A 20,460-nucleotide genomic window follows, 5' to 3' on the forward strand; every position below is an offset into this window, starting at 1 on the left:
ACTATAAGCAAGATGTACAAAATTAAAACAATCACACTATGAGCTAATTCTATTTACTGCATGAGTAAACTCTCATCATTGCTTGCTTACTGATTTAGTATAGAACTCAGGAGCTTTGTGGCACAGGCAGAAATTCTCAAGATTTTTTTTTTCTTTTCTTCTCAAAGAAGAAATCCAGAAATCCAATTATGCTTAAGAAAATGCCCATAAAATTATTATTCCAAGTCCAAAATAGCCCAAAAAGAAAATGAGTAAATAATTAGTGTTTCAGTTGGAAATCAAATTGGAAAGCGTTCTACTATTTATAATTTCAATCACTACATTAACATTAAATGTATAATTAGGTACAGGCCCTTGAAACCCATGATTTTTTTTTTATATATTTTGACATTATGTCTACAAGAAACTCTGGAACCATAACTATTAACATTACAGCAGTTACATATAACGTTATTGAGCAGGTAAAAACAAAGAAACTTGTGGGTACGACAAGTTCAGCAGGCTTGTAGGGCAGATCCAAATTTGGGGGGAGACGCTAAGCATTGAAGTATGGTGTCTTTTTAGTCATGTGTCAACTTCTAATGAAATTCCAATATAAAGTGTGCTTTCCGTGAATATTTCCTAAAGCAAAACAAAATTGTGACCAGTGCATTATTTGGTAAGGTTAATATAAGAGAATTTATGAAAATAATCAGTAAGTTTTTTTTATATAGAAGTTTTGGAAATATTGCCACATTGCTTCTAAATTCAAGGCATTGTAAATAATTTGGAGGTGCAGCTTTAAACATTGTCCTGCTCAAAATCCTGGTGTGGCTCAGATGTGAGAGCAAAATGTTCTAAAATTCAGAAATCAAGAAGAACTCCAGTGTCAGAGGCGGGCATGGGATTCTTATTTGAAGCTAAAAGCTCAACTTAATAGATTGTCAAGTATGCCTGGAAATAATTCACACTCAAACAAGTGACTCTGTATTGTTTAACAAAATTCCATGTTTTAAAACTTTTTTTTTATAAGTTTATTTATTTATTTTGAGAGAGAGAGAGAGACAGCAAGCAGGCTCCACACTGTCAGCACAGAACTCGATGCGGGGCTTGAACTCACAAACCATGAGATCATGACCTGAGCCAAAATCAAGAGCTAAACACATAAAGGACTGAGCCACCCAGGTGCTCCACAAAATTACATGTTTTAATCTGGACTCTGCCACTTAATAGCTGTGACGTCGGCAAGTTTCATAACTGCTTGAACCCCTTTTCCCATGGAAACTAAGAAAGCAAGCATTTCATAACCCCAGTGTGGACAAAAGGCCCTGGTGAGCACTAACACGATGGCAACTTTTCCTTCCTTTTTTTGTGTTAGGTGGTTCCAAACCATACAATGTTTGTGTTTCTCTCATAATAGTTCTAACTGCCATTCCAATTTCTTCCACAGCTAAAAGCCCTGATGAAGACACTTCCCCCAAGCCCACGATTTTTCTTCCTTCAATTGATGAAAGAAAACTCCACAAGGCTGGAACGTATCTTTGTCTTCTTGAGGATTTTTTCCCTGATGTTATCAATATAGATTGGAAAGAGAAAAATGGCAGAGTAATATTGAAATCCCAGCAGGGAGACACCATGAAGACTAAGGACACATACATGAAATACACCTGGCTGACCGTGAGAGAAGACTCAATGGGTAAAGAATACAAATGTATCGTCAAACACCAGAAGAATAAAGGAGGGGTTGATCAAGAGATTCTTTTTCCTTCAATAAACACAGGTATGTGCATGTACACATGAATATAACCTCCCAGAACCCTATTTTTCCCCGAAGGAATACACCACCTTTTCTGTCAAGAATTAATGGAAAAGAAGCAAATAGAAATCTTTCCTTAATGTTGTTGCCTTTAATGGTACCATAACTGTCCTGCTATTTCCCCATAGAATTAAAATAGTATGGGCTTTGGAACATACAAAGAAACAGAAAAAGAAAAATTCACTTAGCCTTTCTCGCCTCAGTTTCATCATCCAAAACATGGAGGTCATAATGATGTTTCTGAGGGTCACCGTATGGGTGAAATGAAACAGTACACGTGAAAGCACCTAGCAGCCTCGTACCCAATAAATGCTCAAAAAGAGAATCCACTTTTGATGATTTTACTTGATCAGGAAATAAAAACAATTGCCCATCCTTCAGGAATATTCTACTCAGCAGTCAAAGTCCCTCTCACTTCAATCTTGCTCTGCTCAAACATAAGCCATAACAAATGAGTTCTAGGCAACCAAATTGTTGTTCATTTGAGGGAGGCAGATCACAGCTCAACAAAAAGTGGTACTTTGGTCACTGACGTTTTAGTGCAGTTTTGGTGTTTTCACATTGATTTTTCTCTACCACTGTAAGGTGAAATTTGGTAAGTGAAGACTGAGTGAAGCTTACACGTGCACACGTGCTTCCATTGTACGCAATGAACATTTCTTACCATTAGTAAATGCTGCCCAGCAAACACTTCCTGCCGTCCAAGTGTGCACCAGGCCTGGAGGGGATGCAGGAGGGACCACTGTCCCCAGGAGCATCACTACAGTAGGGCAAATATCCTTTTCCTCTCGCTCCTGTCACCCGTGATTCAGGCACAGTGTCCCAAAGGAGCCCATTGGTGTAGACGCTGCACGTATTTAGACAGTGTGGGCAGAGCTGAATGTGCTCTGGCCCCACTGTGACCCAGTAACTCTCTAGACTCAGAAGTCAAGTCCTGAGCATGGACATGCCAGACCAGGGCCCCAGAGGGCCCCTAAGAAGGAACCAGTTTGTACTCTTCCCGGGGGTTATCAAGCCCCTCGCAGGCAGTGGGGAACAAGCACATAACAGGACATGTGAAGAGCTTTCTGTATACAAGTCTATTTCTGACATCAGTCTTCATCTTTTTGGGTCTGGTAAGAAGAAAACCATAGACCCACAGTGGCAGCACTTACCTTAAAGCCTCAAGTCACTCAAGCAAGATTTAATACCTAGCCCAAGTGCAATTTCAACCCCCAGAACAGTAACCTATAACCAGTTGACATGGGAATTTCCTGGTCAGCACTATTAAGTTCATGGATTGACTCCTTCTGTCCCTCCTTCTGACCCTTTGGAGGTCCCCTCTACTTGCTAGGTGGGATGTTGCCAGACTCATAATTCACTTGATTAAAACAGCCATTAGATCTTTAATATTTACTTGGTTGAATGTTTGTTATTTAGCAGATTTGGTGACGGGATCCAAAGTGGGCTTCCAGAAGGAATCAGAGACAAGTAGAAACACAAGGCCAGTAACCGTGAGCCCTTCGAGTACACTGTCTACATCACCATTTTCAAGTGCCGCGGGTGAGTTCCTGATCGCACTGGGCTTCCTTTCTGGGGTGGGTCACCTTCGGCTGGCACATTTGTCTGGAGCCCAACTAAAGTGTCAGAAGGATCTGCCAGGAGCTAAGCCCCTAACCCATCAGACCACAGCTCCCCAGGTGGAAACTTCAGTGAGCCTCCAGGAGAATTGTTGGTGCCACACTGGCCAGAACGCAGTATCATCCCTTGCTTACAGCCCACACCCTAAGGTGCACATAATTGTTTGTCTGGTTTTGTGTAGATAAAGGCTACTGCTCACAAGGATCTCAGATGCAGAAAAACGCACAAAATTGGCGGGCATGAGTCAGGCATTTAAAGGCTGTTAGAATGCTCATCATCCCAAGAACACTCCCTTGATAGTGTAACTTGGTCAGGGAAAGGGCTCAGTTGGCACTAAGTAACTCATCAAACTGAGAAAACGTCCCTGCAAGGAGCTACACTCTAAATCATGCACTGTCCCTATCTGAAGACACATCCATTTTGTGTATTAGTTCGGGTCCGAGAAGCCCCCAGTCTGAGCTTATGGGATCCTTAATTCTAAAGAATCAAGTACACCACCCTCCATTACACCTGCTTATTTTACGTCTAAGAACCATAGTCCCAGAAGTGACAGATACCTATCAAACATGGCAAAATCTTAGGAAGCTTGCTTTGTGTCCTGAGAAACTGGCTTTGTAACTGGGGTTGGTGACCCCCAAAGGAGACCAAACAGAAATATGGCTACACCTCATTTGCGGCTACATATGGCTAACCAAAAGGGTGTGTTCACTTAATTTGAGGCTAGGATCCCACAGATCTGCTTCCAGCCCCCAGAGCAATTATGACCTAGAAATACAATAGACATCATGGGGAACTTTCCAACTAGATAAGATTATTTAAGAAGTGTGTTTAAAAGCAAGTGTTCTCAAATTAAGGAGGACACTTCCGTTAATTAATAAGCAGAAGCCTCCAGAAGGTTTAAATTCCAAGGTAGTTTCCTTGAAACATTCATTGCAAAAGCCTAGTGAAAATTAAAGATGGAACAGGTACCTATAACAACAAAACTGTAAGACTCACGTAACTCCCCCCCCCCCCCCACTTCCCTCCTTGCTCTTTGGGCCCTCACTCCAGTGTGAAATGTTTCTCGCTGTGAAAAGACTCCACAGCTATAAACAGAAGTCAGCCAAGTCAATGGCCTTACAGACACCCCCGTATGTACCTTCATAGGAAGAACTCCACATGAGCCCCGCCCAGAGTTGATGAAACTGAGGGTTCTTCTGGAAACTGCTACATTATTTCCTTAAACAGTTAAGTGATTTCTGGTAAATACCGTGACCAGCAGAAGGGGTCCTGCAAAAACTGGCAGAAGCCATCCAAGGGTGGAGACTCGAAGGAGAATCCACTTCTTCCAAATCTCTGCCCACATGCCTGGTCCGGAGAGGATAACAAAATTTCCTGTTGTCCCACCCTTTCCAAATCCACACCCATTGCTTATGGATCCTTCCTCTCCCAGAGACAGCCGTTGCCTCCTTGCTGGCGTCATCCTGAATCACTGCTCTTAGCTCTCTGCCTGCCTGGGACGTGTGGCTTATGGGTTTCTTCCTTTGGCTGTGACTGTGGGTGACCCTGGATCTGGGGAGGGCAATATTCTCTGCACCCTCTCTGGGGACCCATCTTACACCCAAGAGGGTTATTCTATATGCCAGAAATACTTAAAATGTAAACTATGCACTCAGAGGGAAGGAAGCCAATTGAGGCACATACTTGGATCAAACTTTGATGTCATTTCACGTAAATCCAAGTATTTGAGACACTGAGACCAGCTGGACTGACAAATGCGAACAGAACCAGAAATGCAGCTCTTGGGTCAATCCAGAGTGCCCCTGTTCCTTCACCCACCCCCACACTTCTCATAGTTCTGGAAAAGGGCTTATAGATGGTTGGCTTTTGGAAAAGAAAGTCTTTCTTGGAGGAACTTGCATTCTTTCTTCACCCTTAAAGTGATCAATCTTATCACACTTTTGACATGTAAACACAGGCCACAAGCGCCCAGGACTGAGAGAAACAAAGGAAAAGAGACCGTTTTATTTATTTATTTAAAAAAAAATTTTTTAACGTTTATTTATTTTTGAGACAGAGAGAGACAGAGCATGAACGGGGGAGGGTCAGAGAGAGGGAGACACAGAATCTGAAACAGGCTCCAGGCTCTGAGCTGTCAGCACAGAGCCCGACACGGGGCTCGAACTCACAGACAGCAAGATCATGACCTGAGCCGAAGTCAGCCACTTAACCGACTGAGCCACCCAGGCGCCCCAAAGAGACTGTTTTAAAATACAAACTGCTAAAGGCCTCCTGTGCCTAAATCCTGGCTCAGTGTCCTTCATAATCCCGGGGAAACATATAAATCTTAACACTTTCTCCATAAATGTCTCCAAAATATCAGTGACTCAAGGGTCTTTGCAGCGATCTGTGTGTCCACAAATACACATCGTCAATGTGAGATATTTTTCTCTCTGGAGACATTGTCAAAATTAATTTGCAAAGAGCTCCATTTCCTTGGTTTGAAGGCAAGCACTTGCAAGGATTGGGCATTCTAAACCTCTCAGAATGATAGAAACTAATCAATGTGTGTTTCAACTTCACATGATCTGGGCAATTATTTGGTTGTTGTTTTAAATAAAATAGACATATTTTTTAGAGTTATTAGCACTAAAATTAAAACTTTCACATGCATGGATTTACTAAAAGTCAAATAAGTAGATGTGGTCTCTTTAAAATCTTAAAGAAAATAGCTTGGGATAATGATGGATTTTGATATTTCCTAACATTTTTCTTTTTGAGTTTTAATTTTAATTCCAGTGTAGTTAACAGGCAGGGTTCTATTAGTTTCAGATGTACAATCTAGTGATTCAGCACCTCATACATCACCCTGTGCTCATAGGGACGAGGGCACTCCTTATTCCCATCACCTATTTAACCCATCCCTCCCCACGTCTCATAATATTTTTATGGGTAATTTCAGCTCAACTTCATGAACAAGTAAATTGAAAGATGTAAATAAAATAACTCTTTTAAGATAATGTTTTAAATAGTCTCCCAAATCTTTTTGGTGACCTAAATCCTTAAAGTTCTGCTGAGTTAAGTCAAGTATTAAATTAGATTATATTCATTAAATATCTAGATCATTTCCAAGTAAGATAAAACACTCACTTGTTAGTTAATGAACATAGGTTTACCTACTTTTGGTTTTGGTATTGCAGAGAAACTGAAGATAACTTGGACTTATTCAGAAATGTATTTTGTGACTTACTGAAAGATTGTTTTATGATGATGCACATGTTTCTAGACTTTTTGAAATGTATCCATAAATTTACCAATCTAAGAAATGCTGGTGTAACAGATCACAATTGCTGGCTTATTTTATTTAAAAAGATTTAAATATTTATTTATTTTTTAGAGACAGACAGAGTGCAAGCAGGGGAGGGGCAGAGAGTGAGGGAGACACAGAATCTGAAGCAGGCTCCAGGCTCCAAGGTCTGAGATGTCAGCACGGAGCCTGACGCTGGGCTCAAACCCACGAAGCACAGGATCATGACCTGGGAGGAAGTCAGACGCTTAACCGACTGAGCCACCCAGGCTCCCCAACAATTGCTCGCTTATTAGCTTTCATTAAAAATGAAGTTTCTAGGGGCGCCTGGGTGGCGCAGTCGGTTAAGCGTCCGACTTCAGCCAGGTCACCATCTCGCGGTCCGGGAGTTCGAGCCCCGCGTCGGGCTCTGGGCTGATGGCTCAGAGCCTGGAGCCTGTTTCCGATTCTGTGTCTCCCTCTGTCTCTGCCCCTCCCCCGTTCATGCTCTGTCTCTCTCTGTCCCAAAAATAAATAAACGTTGAAAAAAAAAATTTAAAAAAAAGTGAAGTTTCTAAAAGAACAGAATTTTAATAAATGTAATTCAGACTACTGGAAATAATAAGGGAAACAACCTGGAGTGCAAGGAAAGTAAGATGTGTCTTTTTAATAAGAAAAGTATGAGAAATGGAAATGTGTTTTTGAGGGAGGGAAAAAAAAGATTTTTTTCCTAGGTAAGGCTGGTTATCTGAAGAGGCAAACTCAAGAAAAAGCCTGAATGTAAAAGAGAAGTTGTAAAAGGGGATGTTTGCAAAGGAATGTTATGTGTGGTCAGGATCGATTAAGACTGGAAGGAAGAATTTTTTAGGGCGCCTGGATGGCTCAGTAGGTTAACTGTCCAATTCCTGATTTGGGCTCAGGCCATGGTCTCAAGGTTCCTGAGATTGAGCCCCTCCCCGGCTCTGCGCTGACAGTGTAGAGCCTGCTTGGGATTCTCCCACTCCCTCTTTCTCTGACCTTCCCTCACTTGTGGTCTCTCTCTCTCTCTCTCTCAAAAATAAACAAAGATTTAAGAAACATCACCCTTCATACTTTCATCAAACATGAAACCCTTTCTTCCTCCTCTCTTTTCCTTTGCTCTGGCGATGGCCCTCATTTGTTTCTCCCAGGTAATTGCTAGCAAGGGTAAACTCTGGACTTTAGAGGAAACTTCTATTTCAGACTAGCAGTAAAGGTAACTGGTCTTAGCTTTACTCAAGCTAAAGAAGACCTCTCATTGGTTGACTTCCCTCAGTTTACATCCTGAGTTAGAAGGGACCTCCCAGGAAGCTTCCATGATCCAGGATTCCCCCCTTTGGAGGGGCCCTACTTCCCTGGTTAAGGATAAATTGTAAATGAGGTATGTTCAGGACCTTCTCCTTCATTCTTGAATTTGTTGCAGAACCTCTTACTAAAGTAATGGCTGCCCAACAAAAATCCTTAGACTCTGGCGCAAAAGTACTTCCTGAAAATAAGATAGACCTTGATTATCTCTTAGCTGAGCAAGGCTGGGTCTCTCCTCTAACCAAGAACACCTGCTATACCCCAATTAACAGGTCTGGGGAAGTTAAAACTCAACAACATCAGGTCACTGAGCAAGCCTCTTGGCTTCAAAGAGTTACTTGATTTTCATTGCTTTGAGTCTTGGGAACTATCCCTTCAAACTTCTCCAAACATGAGGAATTATCCTGTATTTTGTAATTACAATAAGCTGCCTGGTGGTTCTCTCAAAAGCTTTAAATGCAAGTTCAGAGCTGGTTACCTGCAAACTAATGATGTCTCTAAGATTGGAATGTCAAAGAAAAGAAACCAAGAGAACAGAATGACCAACTCAAACACTGTAGAGCTGAAGCGGTAACCTCTGAACATTCACAGGCCAAAAGGTCAAGACCTGTGAATATCAGAAGAGCGAACACACGAACTGAAAACTTCAGAGAGGTTGCTGAGTGCTGTTAATGCCTTCAATTGTGTCTCTTTAAGTTAAACCGGGAGTCTGATCAAAAGGCAGGGCTGTTAAAAAGAAAACCACAGGCTCAAAATGGCCTCACTCAGCTTAAGACCCCAAACCAGTAAACCAAGACTTCATCCCTGCCCAGCTGCAGTTTCAACCCCCAGAACTGTAGCCTTGAATCAGCGAACATGGGCATTTCCTGGTCCGCACTAGGGAGTTTACTGATCGACCCTCTCCATTCCCCTTATGAGAGTGACCTTACAATAATAATGTTCTTTGCTAATAACCTTTTTCATTCCCTATCTTTAAAAATCTCCCCATTTCTGTGCCTCTTTGGAGCCCCTCTCTACTTGCCAGATGAGATATAGATTGGTGAATAGATCAATCAGATCTTTAAAATTTACTCGAATGAATTTTTGTGATTTCACAGATTATTAGTGTGTCCAATGATCAAATTAGGGCCACACATTACCTTCGCTTTCAGCTGGACTATGATGAGAGCACATGAAATTATGTCAGTAACAACGCTTGATCTTGAAAGCATAACATGGATTACTTTTTTTTTACTTTTTGTTTTTTATTAAACATTTTTAGGTATATTTATTTATTTTGATGGGGCGGGGAGTGCAGAGAGAGAGGGGGACAGATGATCAGAAACAGGCTCCATGCTGACAGCAGAGAGCCCGACGCGGGGCTTGAATCCACCAACCATGAGATCTTGACCTGAGCCAAAGTCAGACACTTAACCGACTGAGCCACCCAGGTGCCCCACGGATGAATTTTTTCATATACTTATTGTATTTATTTATGTCCTTCCTTATAACTAACTAAAACAAGATCACACAGGCAGCCCTAATTTTTTAGCTCTGTAGCTGAGAAACAGAAAAGAAGCAAATGAGCACAGCATAAATTTAATGTAACCATTGGGTTCAAATATCCTCTTAAGTTTTGATTTCTCTAGTGATTGGAGAAAAGTAAAAGGTATAGTAAGTCCCATGGTGATGTGTATGATGAAGGAGAAGTTCCTGTTTTATGATGTGTCTTACTTGGCACTTATTTCTGAAATGAATGTTTCCCAGCGTCTTCTCATGACCACAAAGCTAATGGGGCATTTCTGTTAATGTAATTCTGCAGCAGATTTCTAGTGCTGTTTCTTGGAAGTTTTTGGTTAGTTGTTGTTGTTTTTGAAAAAAGCTTATGTGTGTGTGTGTGTGTGTGTGTGTGTTTATGATACATATACGCGAAAGAACAAAACTATGGAGTGATTCCAAAGGCAGATAAAACTCATCTTGTCCATGTTTTTAACCAACCACAATCAAGAAAGAGCACCTAGGACACACACAAATTTTATTATGAAAATTGTTACCTACATGACTTTATGTTGATCAATGCATGATGATAAGAGATTTTTATTGATCTTTTTTAAAGTTTTTATTTTAATCGCAGTTAGTTGATATACTTACAGGCTATATTAGTTTCAATGTAAAGTCACTGTATGGGAAATAAAGAGATCTTTAAGAACTTTAAAGTCAGCTCTTGAAGATCTTTTAACATTTAACAGGTTTATACTAACATGTTCCTTCTTGGGATTTACCCAAAAACCTATGCCCTAAACCCATTTTTTAAATAGTGCACCGAAATAAGATTACACTCAGCAGAACAGAAAAAGAATCAACCAAAATTATCTTGCACCTCTCTCTTTCTGCATGCAATTGTCAGTGATCTTTTTAAGGAATTTTGTCTTTGTATGTATGTCGTGCTTTTTTTTTTAAACACTATAGAGAAATACAACTGTCACCTCACGTTTTATATATTCAGATGGCTATCAATGTGACTTGACCTGTCATTCTATCTTTGCACTGAGGTGCTGAGCTTCTCAGATATCTGGAAGGGATGATGTCTAAGAGTCCACAGTGGTGCAGTTATGTTCTATTTCTATGGATTGTTTTATAAGGCACTTTCCACATGCTGTAACTCATCTAACCCGCCACAACCATCCCTGAGTGCTGGCTCTGCTCATCAGTGGCACAACTCTCCATAAGTTATTTAAACCCTCTAAACCTTATTTCCTTGTGTGTAACATGGAGTCCTCCAAATTCAGTTCACATCACTGGCACTGGGGGATCAGCTGGGATAATGCACATGAACCTTTGGCATAAGTGTCTGGCACAGTAATAATCACTCGATAGGAACTGGTTTTCATCAGGATTGTTGTCATGTCCACAAGCATAACCACTCCACAAAATGATATGTGGGAGTTGGGCATCGTGGGGCGTGCGTGACTTGAAAGGTAGGACTGATTTCTTTGCTTGATGAAAAATTTACCCAGAACAGACTCCTTCCGACATGTAAGATTCTGCTGTGGGTCCTAGGGTCAGACGCATTTATTTTGGTAGCAACCCTTCAGGTCGGCAGTGGGTGCTGAGGACTGTACGACAGCCACTGGTTATTTCTCCATCCAACAAGTATTTATAGAGCACCTGCATCACAGCAGATTCTGTGCTAAGAGCTATGAGCACAGAAGGAAAACAAGACAGTCTCAAACATTACCTGCTAGTTGTGAGAAAAAACCATTCATCATTCAAGAACTTCAACATCTCCATGTGCAGAAATACAATGTATGAATTGATCTACTGAACTACGTAGAATCAGACCAACCCTTTCTGTAATTGCGGGCTCATATTTATAATAACTCTTTCTTCTCTGATGACAAATTCTATCTGTCATCTATGTATGTATGTACGTATGTACCTATCCATCCATCCACAACACAGCCACGTGCCAATTAATGGATATGAACGATCAAATAATATTTGCTATTATTTCTTGCAGAGCTCACTGCTGTTAACTCTACAGAAGCTTCTTTGAAAGACGAAAATGGTAAGTTTGTCTATCTGCTTGCCTTTATGTTATGCTATAGCATTTTTTCCCTCACAATCAGGTTAACTTTTAAACTTCCTGACTTCAGATAGAAACCTCACAATGGTTGGATCTTCCAAAATAGACTGAGTGATAATTTAAGTCAATCCATCATTTCCCAGGGATCATCTTCACACAGTGAATGCAGGTTTGGGAATGAGAGGACCATCAAGTAGGGGTACAGCAAGGGCCTCTGAAGTCTTTCAGCAGTGGACTTCATTCACTTCTGTGGCCTTTGTTTCTACTGACTATGGAAAACATGATATCGAGTTGCTTCTGGGGTTTTTTTTAAGCCTTTGTTCTTGCTCATAGTTAATGAATGAACTGACACTGAGAGGTTCCCGTTCAGAAGGCATTGCGTGCACTGTGAGTGCCTTTTGTTTAATTCTTAATACTCACCATGGAAGATTTTATTCCCATTTTACGCCTGAGGGCAATGAGCTAAAATTAACAAAATCTCTTGCACCATGCCACACAATGAGATCTGGAGCTGCAACCGGGAACAACTGAATCCAGAGTTCATATACTAACTCAATTTTTATTCTCCCTCTAAGTCCAAAGCCAAGGCCTTGAGACAGGCTGCACCCTTTGGAGATGCCACAGACTGGATTTTCACCCCAATTGTTTCGTTATTAGTTGCATGAATATGGGCACATTACTTACATTTGCTGAGCCAGCCAGGAATAACACAAATAACGCCTGAGTTAGCAAAGCCATAGGAGCACGTATGTGGAATGTCTAGCATCGGGTATCTCATTTAGCGGACACATTGTAAGTACTGGTTTCTAGCCCTTTCTTCCAACATATGTGGGAAAGTAAGAAAGTGACATGGAGCGTTGACTATAGTCTTGCTGATCTGCCCTCCAAGTCCAATATCAAGGGGCCTCTGGACCTTATGTAACATATTACCTGACCAAGGGCAAGGAGTTTTGATCGCATCACCCCTTGAGGTCCCTTTCACACCAAGGGCTAATAATTTTGGGGTTCTGACTTTGTGGAGATCCTTGGCCTTGTGGTTCATTGAGTAGCCAGCCTGGTCCATCATTATTGTCATTAATTATTTCTGACATCATGTATTTCCTGTTACACTTCGAAGGATATGAAATATTATAGTCCTATAACATAATAGCTAGAATGATAGATACTCAGGGAGAAAAGGGAATGAGTTTGATCTCCTAAAGTTGCAGAGAAATTGAATTAATCCCTTACTTCCATTTTATGTAATGCCCTCTTAACACAAACCTCTCACCCACCCTGCCATGAACACCACCAAATTTCCATGATTTGTACCATTGCTAGGAATCTCACTGAATGCACAACATGTAATGGCTGAGATCCTTCAAAATAAGCAATTCAGCTTTATATCTGTGCTTAATCATTTGATATCTTGGATAGGTATTACGTGAAGTGATGCAGAATTACACAGTAGCTGAGGATATGTGCTTGAACATCATGTTCCTGGATTTGATATTTGGCTCCTCGTACTAATGATAGAACACTAGGCAATTACTTCTATATCCTCGATTTATTTTTAAAATGGGAATGAAAGTAATAATCTCAGAGGTTATTGACAATTAAATAAGATTAAAGTTTTGCATGCGAAGCTCTCAAGTAAGTGGTGGTGAGTTTGTGGTCAATGGACATTGGCAATTATTCTTACTTCGAGACATAGTCGGGGTGAGGAAGTGCTAAGAGCTCTTTATCACCAATGATCTTTTCCATTGGATTCGCTCATTAAAAATGTGACTGTTCCTTTGAATATGTGGGAATGTTCTAAGTCAACTTCTCAGAGGTTGGTGATTGAGTTGACCTGCAAGCTGGATTCTGAATTGTCCTAGTGGCGTGGTAGTGCTGATGGGGGTGTAGATGTTTAATGTCAGGTTGTGGTGGTGTCGGGCAGTCACTTCAACCCAGGTCATCTGAAATGTATGCTGTCAACCCCTCTCTCATGTAAGTCCTCGCCTTTCAAAAACACAGGTAAAACTAACCGATGGCTTCCTTTAGACCCCCTGCAGCTGCAGCTCATGAACACCTCTGCCTACTACACCTACCTCCTCCTCCTCGTCAAGAGCATGGTCTACACCATCATCACCGCCATCTGTCTGCTTGGGAGAGCGGCACTCTGTGACAATGGGAAGAGTTCCTGACCCGTGGTGGCACAGGGTCCATGTTTCTCCATTGACTGTTGTCACTAAAAGTGTCTGCTGAGGGTCTAGCGGGGCTTTCTTTCTGGGTGGTTCATTTCAACTCACACGTCGCCTTTTTCTATGTGTCATCATTGCAGAATGGGTTTGCAAACTCCTGGGCAAACAGGAAATGTCACTCTGCACCAAGAACAGACTCTGCCATGAGTCAGGGGCGGGGCCGGGGGGCACCCACGGGGGCTTTAGCACCTCTCTCTCCTTCATGCCCACCAGCTGGTCAGCCACCCAGCACCCTCGCCTCTGAGTACAGCCGGCGTGCAGCTTCCATCGCGGCCCCTGGGGCTCTGTATCCAGATAACTGCCTGGAGGCCTTTTATTTTACATACATGGAAGCTGCCATCTTTGCTACCTGAGTTTTGTTCTGTTGTTCATAACAGGCATAATAAAAATAATCAAAAGTGTACTTTTATCTCTGTGTTCTTTCATTTGGTGAAATCTGAGAGGCTAAGGTAAGGAACAGCAGGACAACTGAGCCTTCAAATTCAGCATTGGTTGTAATCATGGCCAATTCCACATTTCTAACTCTTTCCCTGAGAGAGTCCTTGTGATGCCTTCTTTGGGGCTCTAGCCCCGGGCGAGCCACTGTCAGTGAAGGGCTCAGGTTATTCCTTAGCAGATTCAGACTCATTTGGTTTAAGACACTCTGGTGGCCACAGTATCACATGTCACCTGACAGGTGGGTATGTCAGACCTGGACCAGTGTCTCACATACGCCATGTTTCCTGATGTCATAGGAACCCCAGGACAGCTGCACTAACACGGGAAAAGTAGGGTGGTGGAGAGGTTAAGTGCTTGGACTCTGAACCTCAAGTGCTCAGATATAAATTTTGGGTCTATAGCTATTTGAACACTCCATGCTGTAATGTTGTCATTTGTAAAATGGACTTACACTGACACGTTTCCTGGAGTTGTGTGGATGTGATGAGTTTTTATTTAGGAAGTTCAACAGCATCTACTGCAGGCAGCTCTACTTTAGAAATAATAGAGAACACACGCACGTACACACACACACACACACACACACACACTAAGTATGACACTCATTTATATATGTGTGTGTATTTCTACAAGCATGGATGTACAACAAAATGTTCAATGTGGTAGGTGGGTAAAAAAATAAATGTTTTTCTATTTTCGGTAATGAATGCACCTAAAGTAAAAACTTGTATATATTAGAATGAAAACAATGCCTCATTTAAAATTGGAAAGGATTTTTTTTTGTTTATTTACAATTAGTTTCAGTTTCTGTGAAACAGCTGCTTTTGGAATCCAAATACAGGTTCCCAAGGGGAAATAACACAAGACCCACCAGATATAAGGAAGAGGAAATTTAATTTTCTACTCCTTGATTCTCGGGAAATTGATCAGACCTTTTTAGGACAAATACCCGGGCCTCTACCTAGAAATCTGGAACTGATCTGGAACTGTTTCTGCGTGTGGAAAGCACAGAGGCAAAGGGGAGACTAGCAAATGACCCAGAGCCGTGTGGGCTGATTTCAGTGCCGGGCACTCCTAGCCAGTGTCCCCTGTGGCTTCCAATCCTCAGCCCCTCCCTTCCCCAACCCGACCTGGGCAGCCCTGCGGGCTCTGTTCTGCACTGGCAGGTGCAGAGAGGGGGAGGGCGGTGGTGCAGGGGACAGTGTGGGGGGCAGGAAGGGGCTGCTGTTTTGTTTTCTCAGGGTTTTTCTGGTCTATGTGCTCTGTCAAATGTGGTTGATTCATGGAAAAGGCTTGAAGTCAAACCGGCCCCTACTGGTTGGGGCTGTGCAAGCGGTGGCTGGGGTGCTGCATGTTAAAATAGGGGCAGTTAAACCACAGCCAACTTTGCTCACTTCCAAAAGGTCACAGCTAATGAAAGAAAAATCCATCTGCACACACGCATACGAGTGCTGCCAAACATACTCTTATCCTGTGGGTGAGTGCCAGAGTCCTGCTCCAGCAGGTCCAGGGGTTCCCGAAGGAAGAACGGTGTCAGTGAAAATAAAACAAAACTAAAATAAAAAACTAAAATAAAAAACTAAAACTAAAATAAAAATGGACACAGACAACAGCAGTGTGTTGAACTGGCCGATTTATTGCAGTAAATGTGGCGTTCTATATGCTAGCCATTTCCTTGTAGCATACGTCATCTATGTTTTTCTAACATCACGTAATTTTGAAAATGTTCCTATGTGTAAACAACCTTTAAGAAATAACATGGTGATTTTCCCCTAACTTTCCTGCATACCCTTGGATTATTGATTAATTTCTTACATTATTCCATTATGCATCTGCGTTTATAATCTACAAAGCATTCACTTTGCTGTTCTCGTGAAAGGCCCTCCATTTCTCAACACCTCAAGTGGAACAGTTACAGGGACATGACCTCCTAACCACATGAGGCCAGAAGAACAATGTGTTTGCCTCGGTCCGAGGTGCCAGGAGGGGCCGAAAAAGCCTTAGAAACCCATGCCCCATACATTCTCAGAGAGACAATGCACCTAGGAGACAATGAACCATTCTGTACCTCAACCGACTAGGTTCAGTCATCATCTGGAATGCCTCGGGGGGCCAGGTGGGCCTAGGGGTTGAAGTCAACTGTGCCCAGAGATACACTCCTTAGTTGCCAGAGTGAGGCTTTCAAATCCATATGTCTCTCCTTTACAGGCCCTCTTTGCTGGCAAATGTATGAGGCTATCCTTTCTGTAAGTAGAGGAGTGTCCATAGGGGATGGCAAGGGCTAAATGTAAGGCCTCACAATTTCTTGAGGAACCTTATTTTCTTCCCTAATGTTTCTTTTCCCAGGAGGCCTGCCGAGGGCAATTCCACAACAGACAATACCCCAGGTAGTTTTAAGGCCAAATTACCTAAAGCGGGAGTCCACAGCTGGGGCCCTGCCACTCAGGCTGAGATAGCTTGGCTTCCAGCAGAGTCTGAAGACATTTCACCTGCTCAGAGTCATGTAAGTCAGTAAAGGAGCTTTGACTCAAATCTCTGTTAGAGTCCAAAACCCGTCACAGCATCCACTGCATATAAGTAGAATTCCATGTGTACATATAGTTTCTTTTAAGCTCTAGAAAGTAAACAGCCATAAAGGAAATTCCAAAGAAGTTGCAGAACTCGAGAATTTCTCTCACATGCCAGTAAGCAAAGAGCATGAGCTATTCTTGAAGAGCAGTCATTCGGGTGACAGTGCTGGACTCCTGAACGTAGTAGAGATTCTTCTAGCACTGCTGAATTAGTAGTAGTTTGCTTTTTGTGATGACCAATAGTTTGAAGGTCATAACGGCAATCACTGATCCCTTAAATAATACCAAATAACCTATTGAATGTCAAACACTGCACATATTCATTCCTTCCTTGCAAGCATAAGTAGGTATTACTCATCCCATTCTGCGGATGAGACAAGTGTATTTGAGCTTGCCTAGCTGAGAAAGAGCACAGCCAGAACTTCGAGTCGGCCAGGGTCTCATGGCCTGTGCTCTAAGTAAACTTCTTGGATGTTTGTGATTCGGGGCTTAATTTCTGTCCTCAGTGAGCTGTTGCTTTGAATGCAAAATGTGATGTGGTTCTACTTCCCTCTTTTTCTCAATATTGTGCTTCCTGCTTAAAAACGGTGGAACTTTGCTTGTTACTTACGCTGACTTCTTACACCCCCTGCTGGCCATTGCAGGTATGTCCTACACTTTATAATCCCTGGATTCCCAGCAAGTGAATTCTCTTACAGGAAAGACTCAGCTTAGCGAGTGGAAGAGCCTAGAAATACCAGGCAGGAGACCTCTTTTTCCACTTGTATACTCGGTGTGCTGGGAGTTTTAGGTAAGCGGCTCCTTCTTGTAAAATCCCCATTTCTTCAGGCACAAGTGAGAATTGTCTGATATGTTTGGTGTCCTATGTACTTGTGAAATCTACGGAGAATTGCTTGTGAATAATGCGTCTTTACATCTATATAAACGGCATCGCATTCCCGTCAATCCGTGTCTGTCCCTCCGTCTGTCCACTGCTCCTCTGTGCTTCTCCTTCTGCCGCTGGTTGCAGCCACTGCATGAATCCCTCCACCGCCAGTGACAGGCACATTTCCCTGGGAACGTCATCCGGGGGTCACTGGTGCTGCTAATGTGACTGACACTTGAATGCGAGTGTGATGCCACCACGTTCAAAGGCACTAACAGGGCAGACCTGGCATCGATGAAAACGTGGAGCAGAGGGTACGCTCACGGTCACGAGCAGGCAGCGAGCTCACACCTGCACCTGCGATTCGGCCGCGGCTTCCTCCGGCTTCTCTCGTGTTCGCTCCACTCCGGACGAGACTCGCCGCCGAGGCTCCCTGTGCTCGCGGGCGCCCGTCCTGAGCTTCCACGTCAGTTCCTCCCCTTTTCTGTGTTTGTTCAATTCCCTTTCCTGGGGGGACCTTTTTAAATAATAAATCTTTCTTCCCCATCTTACTGACGCTTTCCACATTTATACAAGTCTCTCCACTTATTGTGCCTTACATTTGCTATTTCCCTAACGAAGTGAATACTGGAGGCCATTTGTATGACCTACCAGGTGGTTTTGCTTTGTGCTTTGGTTTTGATTATGGTGATTTCTGCAGGGAGGAAAGTGTTCTCCAGGGAAAGAGGCCATAAATACTGACTCAAAGAATCCCCTGAGTCACAGGCAGGTTTTTAAGTCTGCTGCCATGTGCCCTCACAGCACTGGTTCACAGCGTAATAATAAAACCTATTTTTTGTTTGAAAGATTTTCTTTCTGGCAAGGGTTTTTCTCTTTTTTAGCGTAGCAACGACACCATTTTATTGTGCCTAACCTCGCCGAGAAGCTACCAGAACTGTGATGTCACTCTCAGCCTCTGAATTTCTTCCCTTCCAGGACTCCTGATAGTTCAGGATGCTTCGGAGAGGGCGGCACTCATACCTGGAGGTCTTTCTGATGGTCAGTTTTATTCTCCTCCTGAATCTGAAGCAGGTAACAAAAATGTGATTATCGCCTGTGTTTTCATCCGCCATTCAAAAGCTCAGCCCTCCCTGCCTCTCCTGTCAGAACGCTGCTGAGCAGACATCTCACAGCGCAGGCACGTAGGAGACGGAAATAACCGAGACGTGGTCTTGATGTGGGAGCAGTGGGGAGACACAGAGTGTAAAATACATGTAACCCGGGGACACAGACCCCGTGTGACCGGCCATGTGCATCTCAGATGACAGGCAGACGAGGGGAAGGGTCCGCTCCTCTTCTTACCCGTCATCCCCTAGCCCGACCTTCCTCCCGGGTCCCCGTGTCTGAGGGTGCAGCTCTCTCTGAGCTGTTGCCCGTGAAGAAAGCAGAGCCTCCCTGGGGACTCGGCCCTTTCTTAGGCCTCACATCCCTGCCTTCTCCAGGCCATTTCCACCCTCTGTATTTCTGCCTCCTTTACCTCATTCATTGCACCACTTCCTGTCTTCTCCACCTTTCTTTCAGCATTTCCTGCTTTGGTTTCTGCAGCCATTTGCTGCCTCGGTCACCCTCTCCCTGCCCCGCCAGAGCGCCATGTCAAATGTAACAACTGCATTGTCGTATGGCTTCCTCAAACCACTCGATGAGGTGGGAGTCTCATTATCCCTATCAGAGATGAACAATTTGAGGCACTGTGCAAGGTCACTGGAAAAGTCAGAGGAGGAGTTAGGATTTGAAGCCGGTCTCAGTGCTGCGGCCCACACTCACAGCTAATTCATGTGGGCCTTTACTTTCATCGTCACTTTTCTTCTTGTTTCACTATATACAACCTTTAGTATCACGCCGCATAGGAGCGTCAAGAACGGACATCCCTGCATTGTTCCCGGTCTTTGGGAAAAAGCATTCAGTCTTTCAACATTAAGTATGACATCAGCTATGGGTTTTCACAGATGCCTTTTATCAAGACGAAGTTCCTTTGTATCGAGATTGTTTGATCTGCCAAGCTGAATATTCTCTTAAAGCCCTCTAGTGAATATTTCACTTCAGGTATAAACCTTCTCTATTATAGATTTTTAATATCTATTCTTTTTTGCATTTTAAGTAGTTTGCATTAGAATATCTATTTGTTGACTTTTTGTTGTCATACTTCTCTTTAATTCTTTAAACATGGTATTGTATAATTTTTGAACACATTTGTAATAGCGGCTTTGAAGTCTTTGCTAAAGAAAGTAACTGGACACACTCAAGGACAGTGTGTATTCAGTTGTGCGGGATTTTCCTACTAATATTAATTACGCTTTTCTGGTTCTTTGCCTGTCTTCTTATTTTTTTTCTGGAAAAATGTTTTGTTGAAAATATATCGCAGCAGCGCTGGACTGTGAATTTGCCCCCAGTTTGCTTTCATCGCCGTTTCTATGTTGAGAATGTCGCTTGAGTTAAATCTGCGATATTATATCCGCTGCGGTATGTGGCTGATTGGATTTTCCTGTGTTCTTTTAATTATTTTCTTTTTCAGCCTAGATTCCTATGTAGCACACTGTGTCTACATGGCTTACTGGTAGCCAAGAACAAGTGTGTTCAAGCAACTTAATTAAGATTTCAACCCTCTGCCAAATGTTTTCATTATCTGTGTTGAGTAACTCATTCATCCTTCGGGCAATGGGCACACAGACCGTATGTGCTACGTGACAAGTCTTCCCACGTTATACTTTTTGCTGAGTATTTTCATGGCACCTCTACCTATGCCCATTATGAAGAA

At 42.7% G+C, this 20,460-nt stretch overlaps 1 gene segment (V, D, J or C); it reads left to right on the forward strand.

Annotated features, from left to right (window-relative positions):
• LOC125161213 (T cell receptor gamma constant 2-like) overlaps positions 1-14,182 on the forward strand; it is a 38,323-nt gene extending 24,141 nt beyond the window's left edge. Inside the window, 4 exon segments of the C gene segment in view lie at positions 1,430-1,759; positions 3,215-3,337; positions 11,503-11,550; positions 13,594-14,182. Coding sequence covers positions 1,430-1,759; positions 3,215-3,337; positions 11,503-11,550; positions 13,594-13,736 — 644 coding nt within the window.
• Positions 14,183-20,460: the final 6,278 nt, after the last annotated feature.

Source organism: Prionailurus viverrinus, chromosome A2, assembly GCF_022837055.1.
Source record: "Prionailurus viverrinus isolate Anna chromosome A2, UM_Priviv_1.0, whole genome shotgun sequence".
NCBI classification, from domain to species: domain Eukaryota; kingdom Metazoa; phylum Chordata; class Mammalia; order Carnivora; family Felidae; genus Prionailurus; species Prionailurus viverrinus.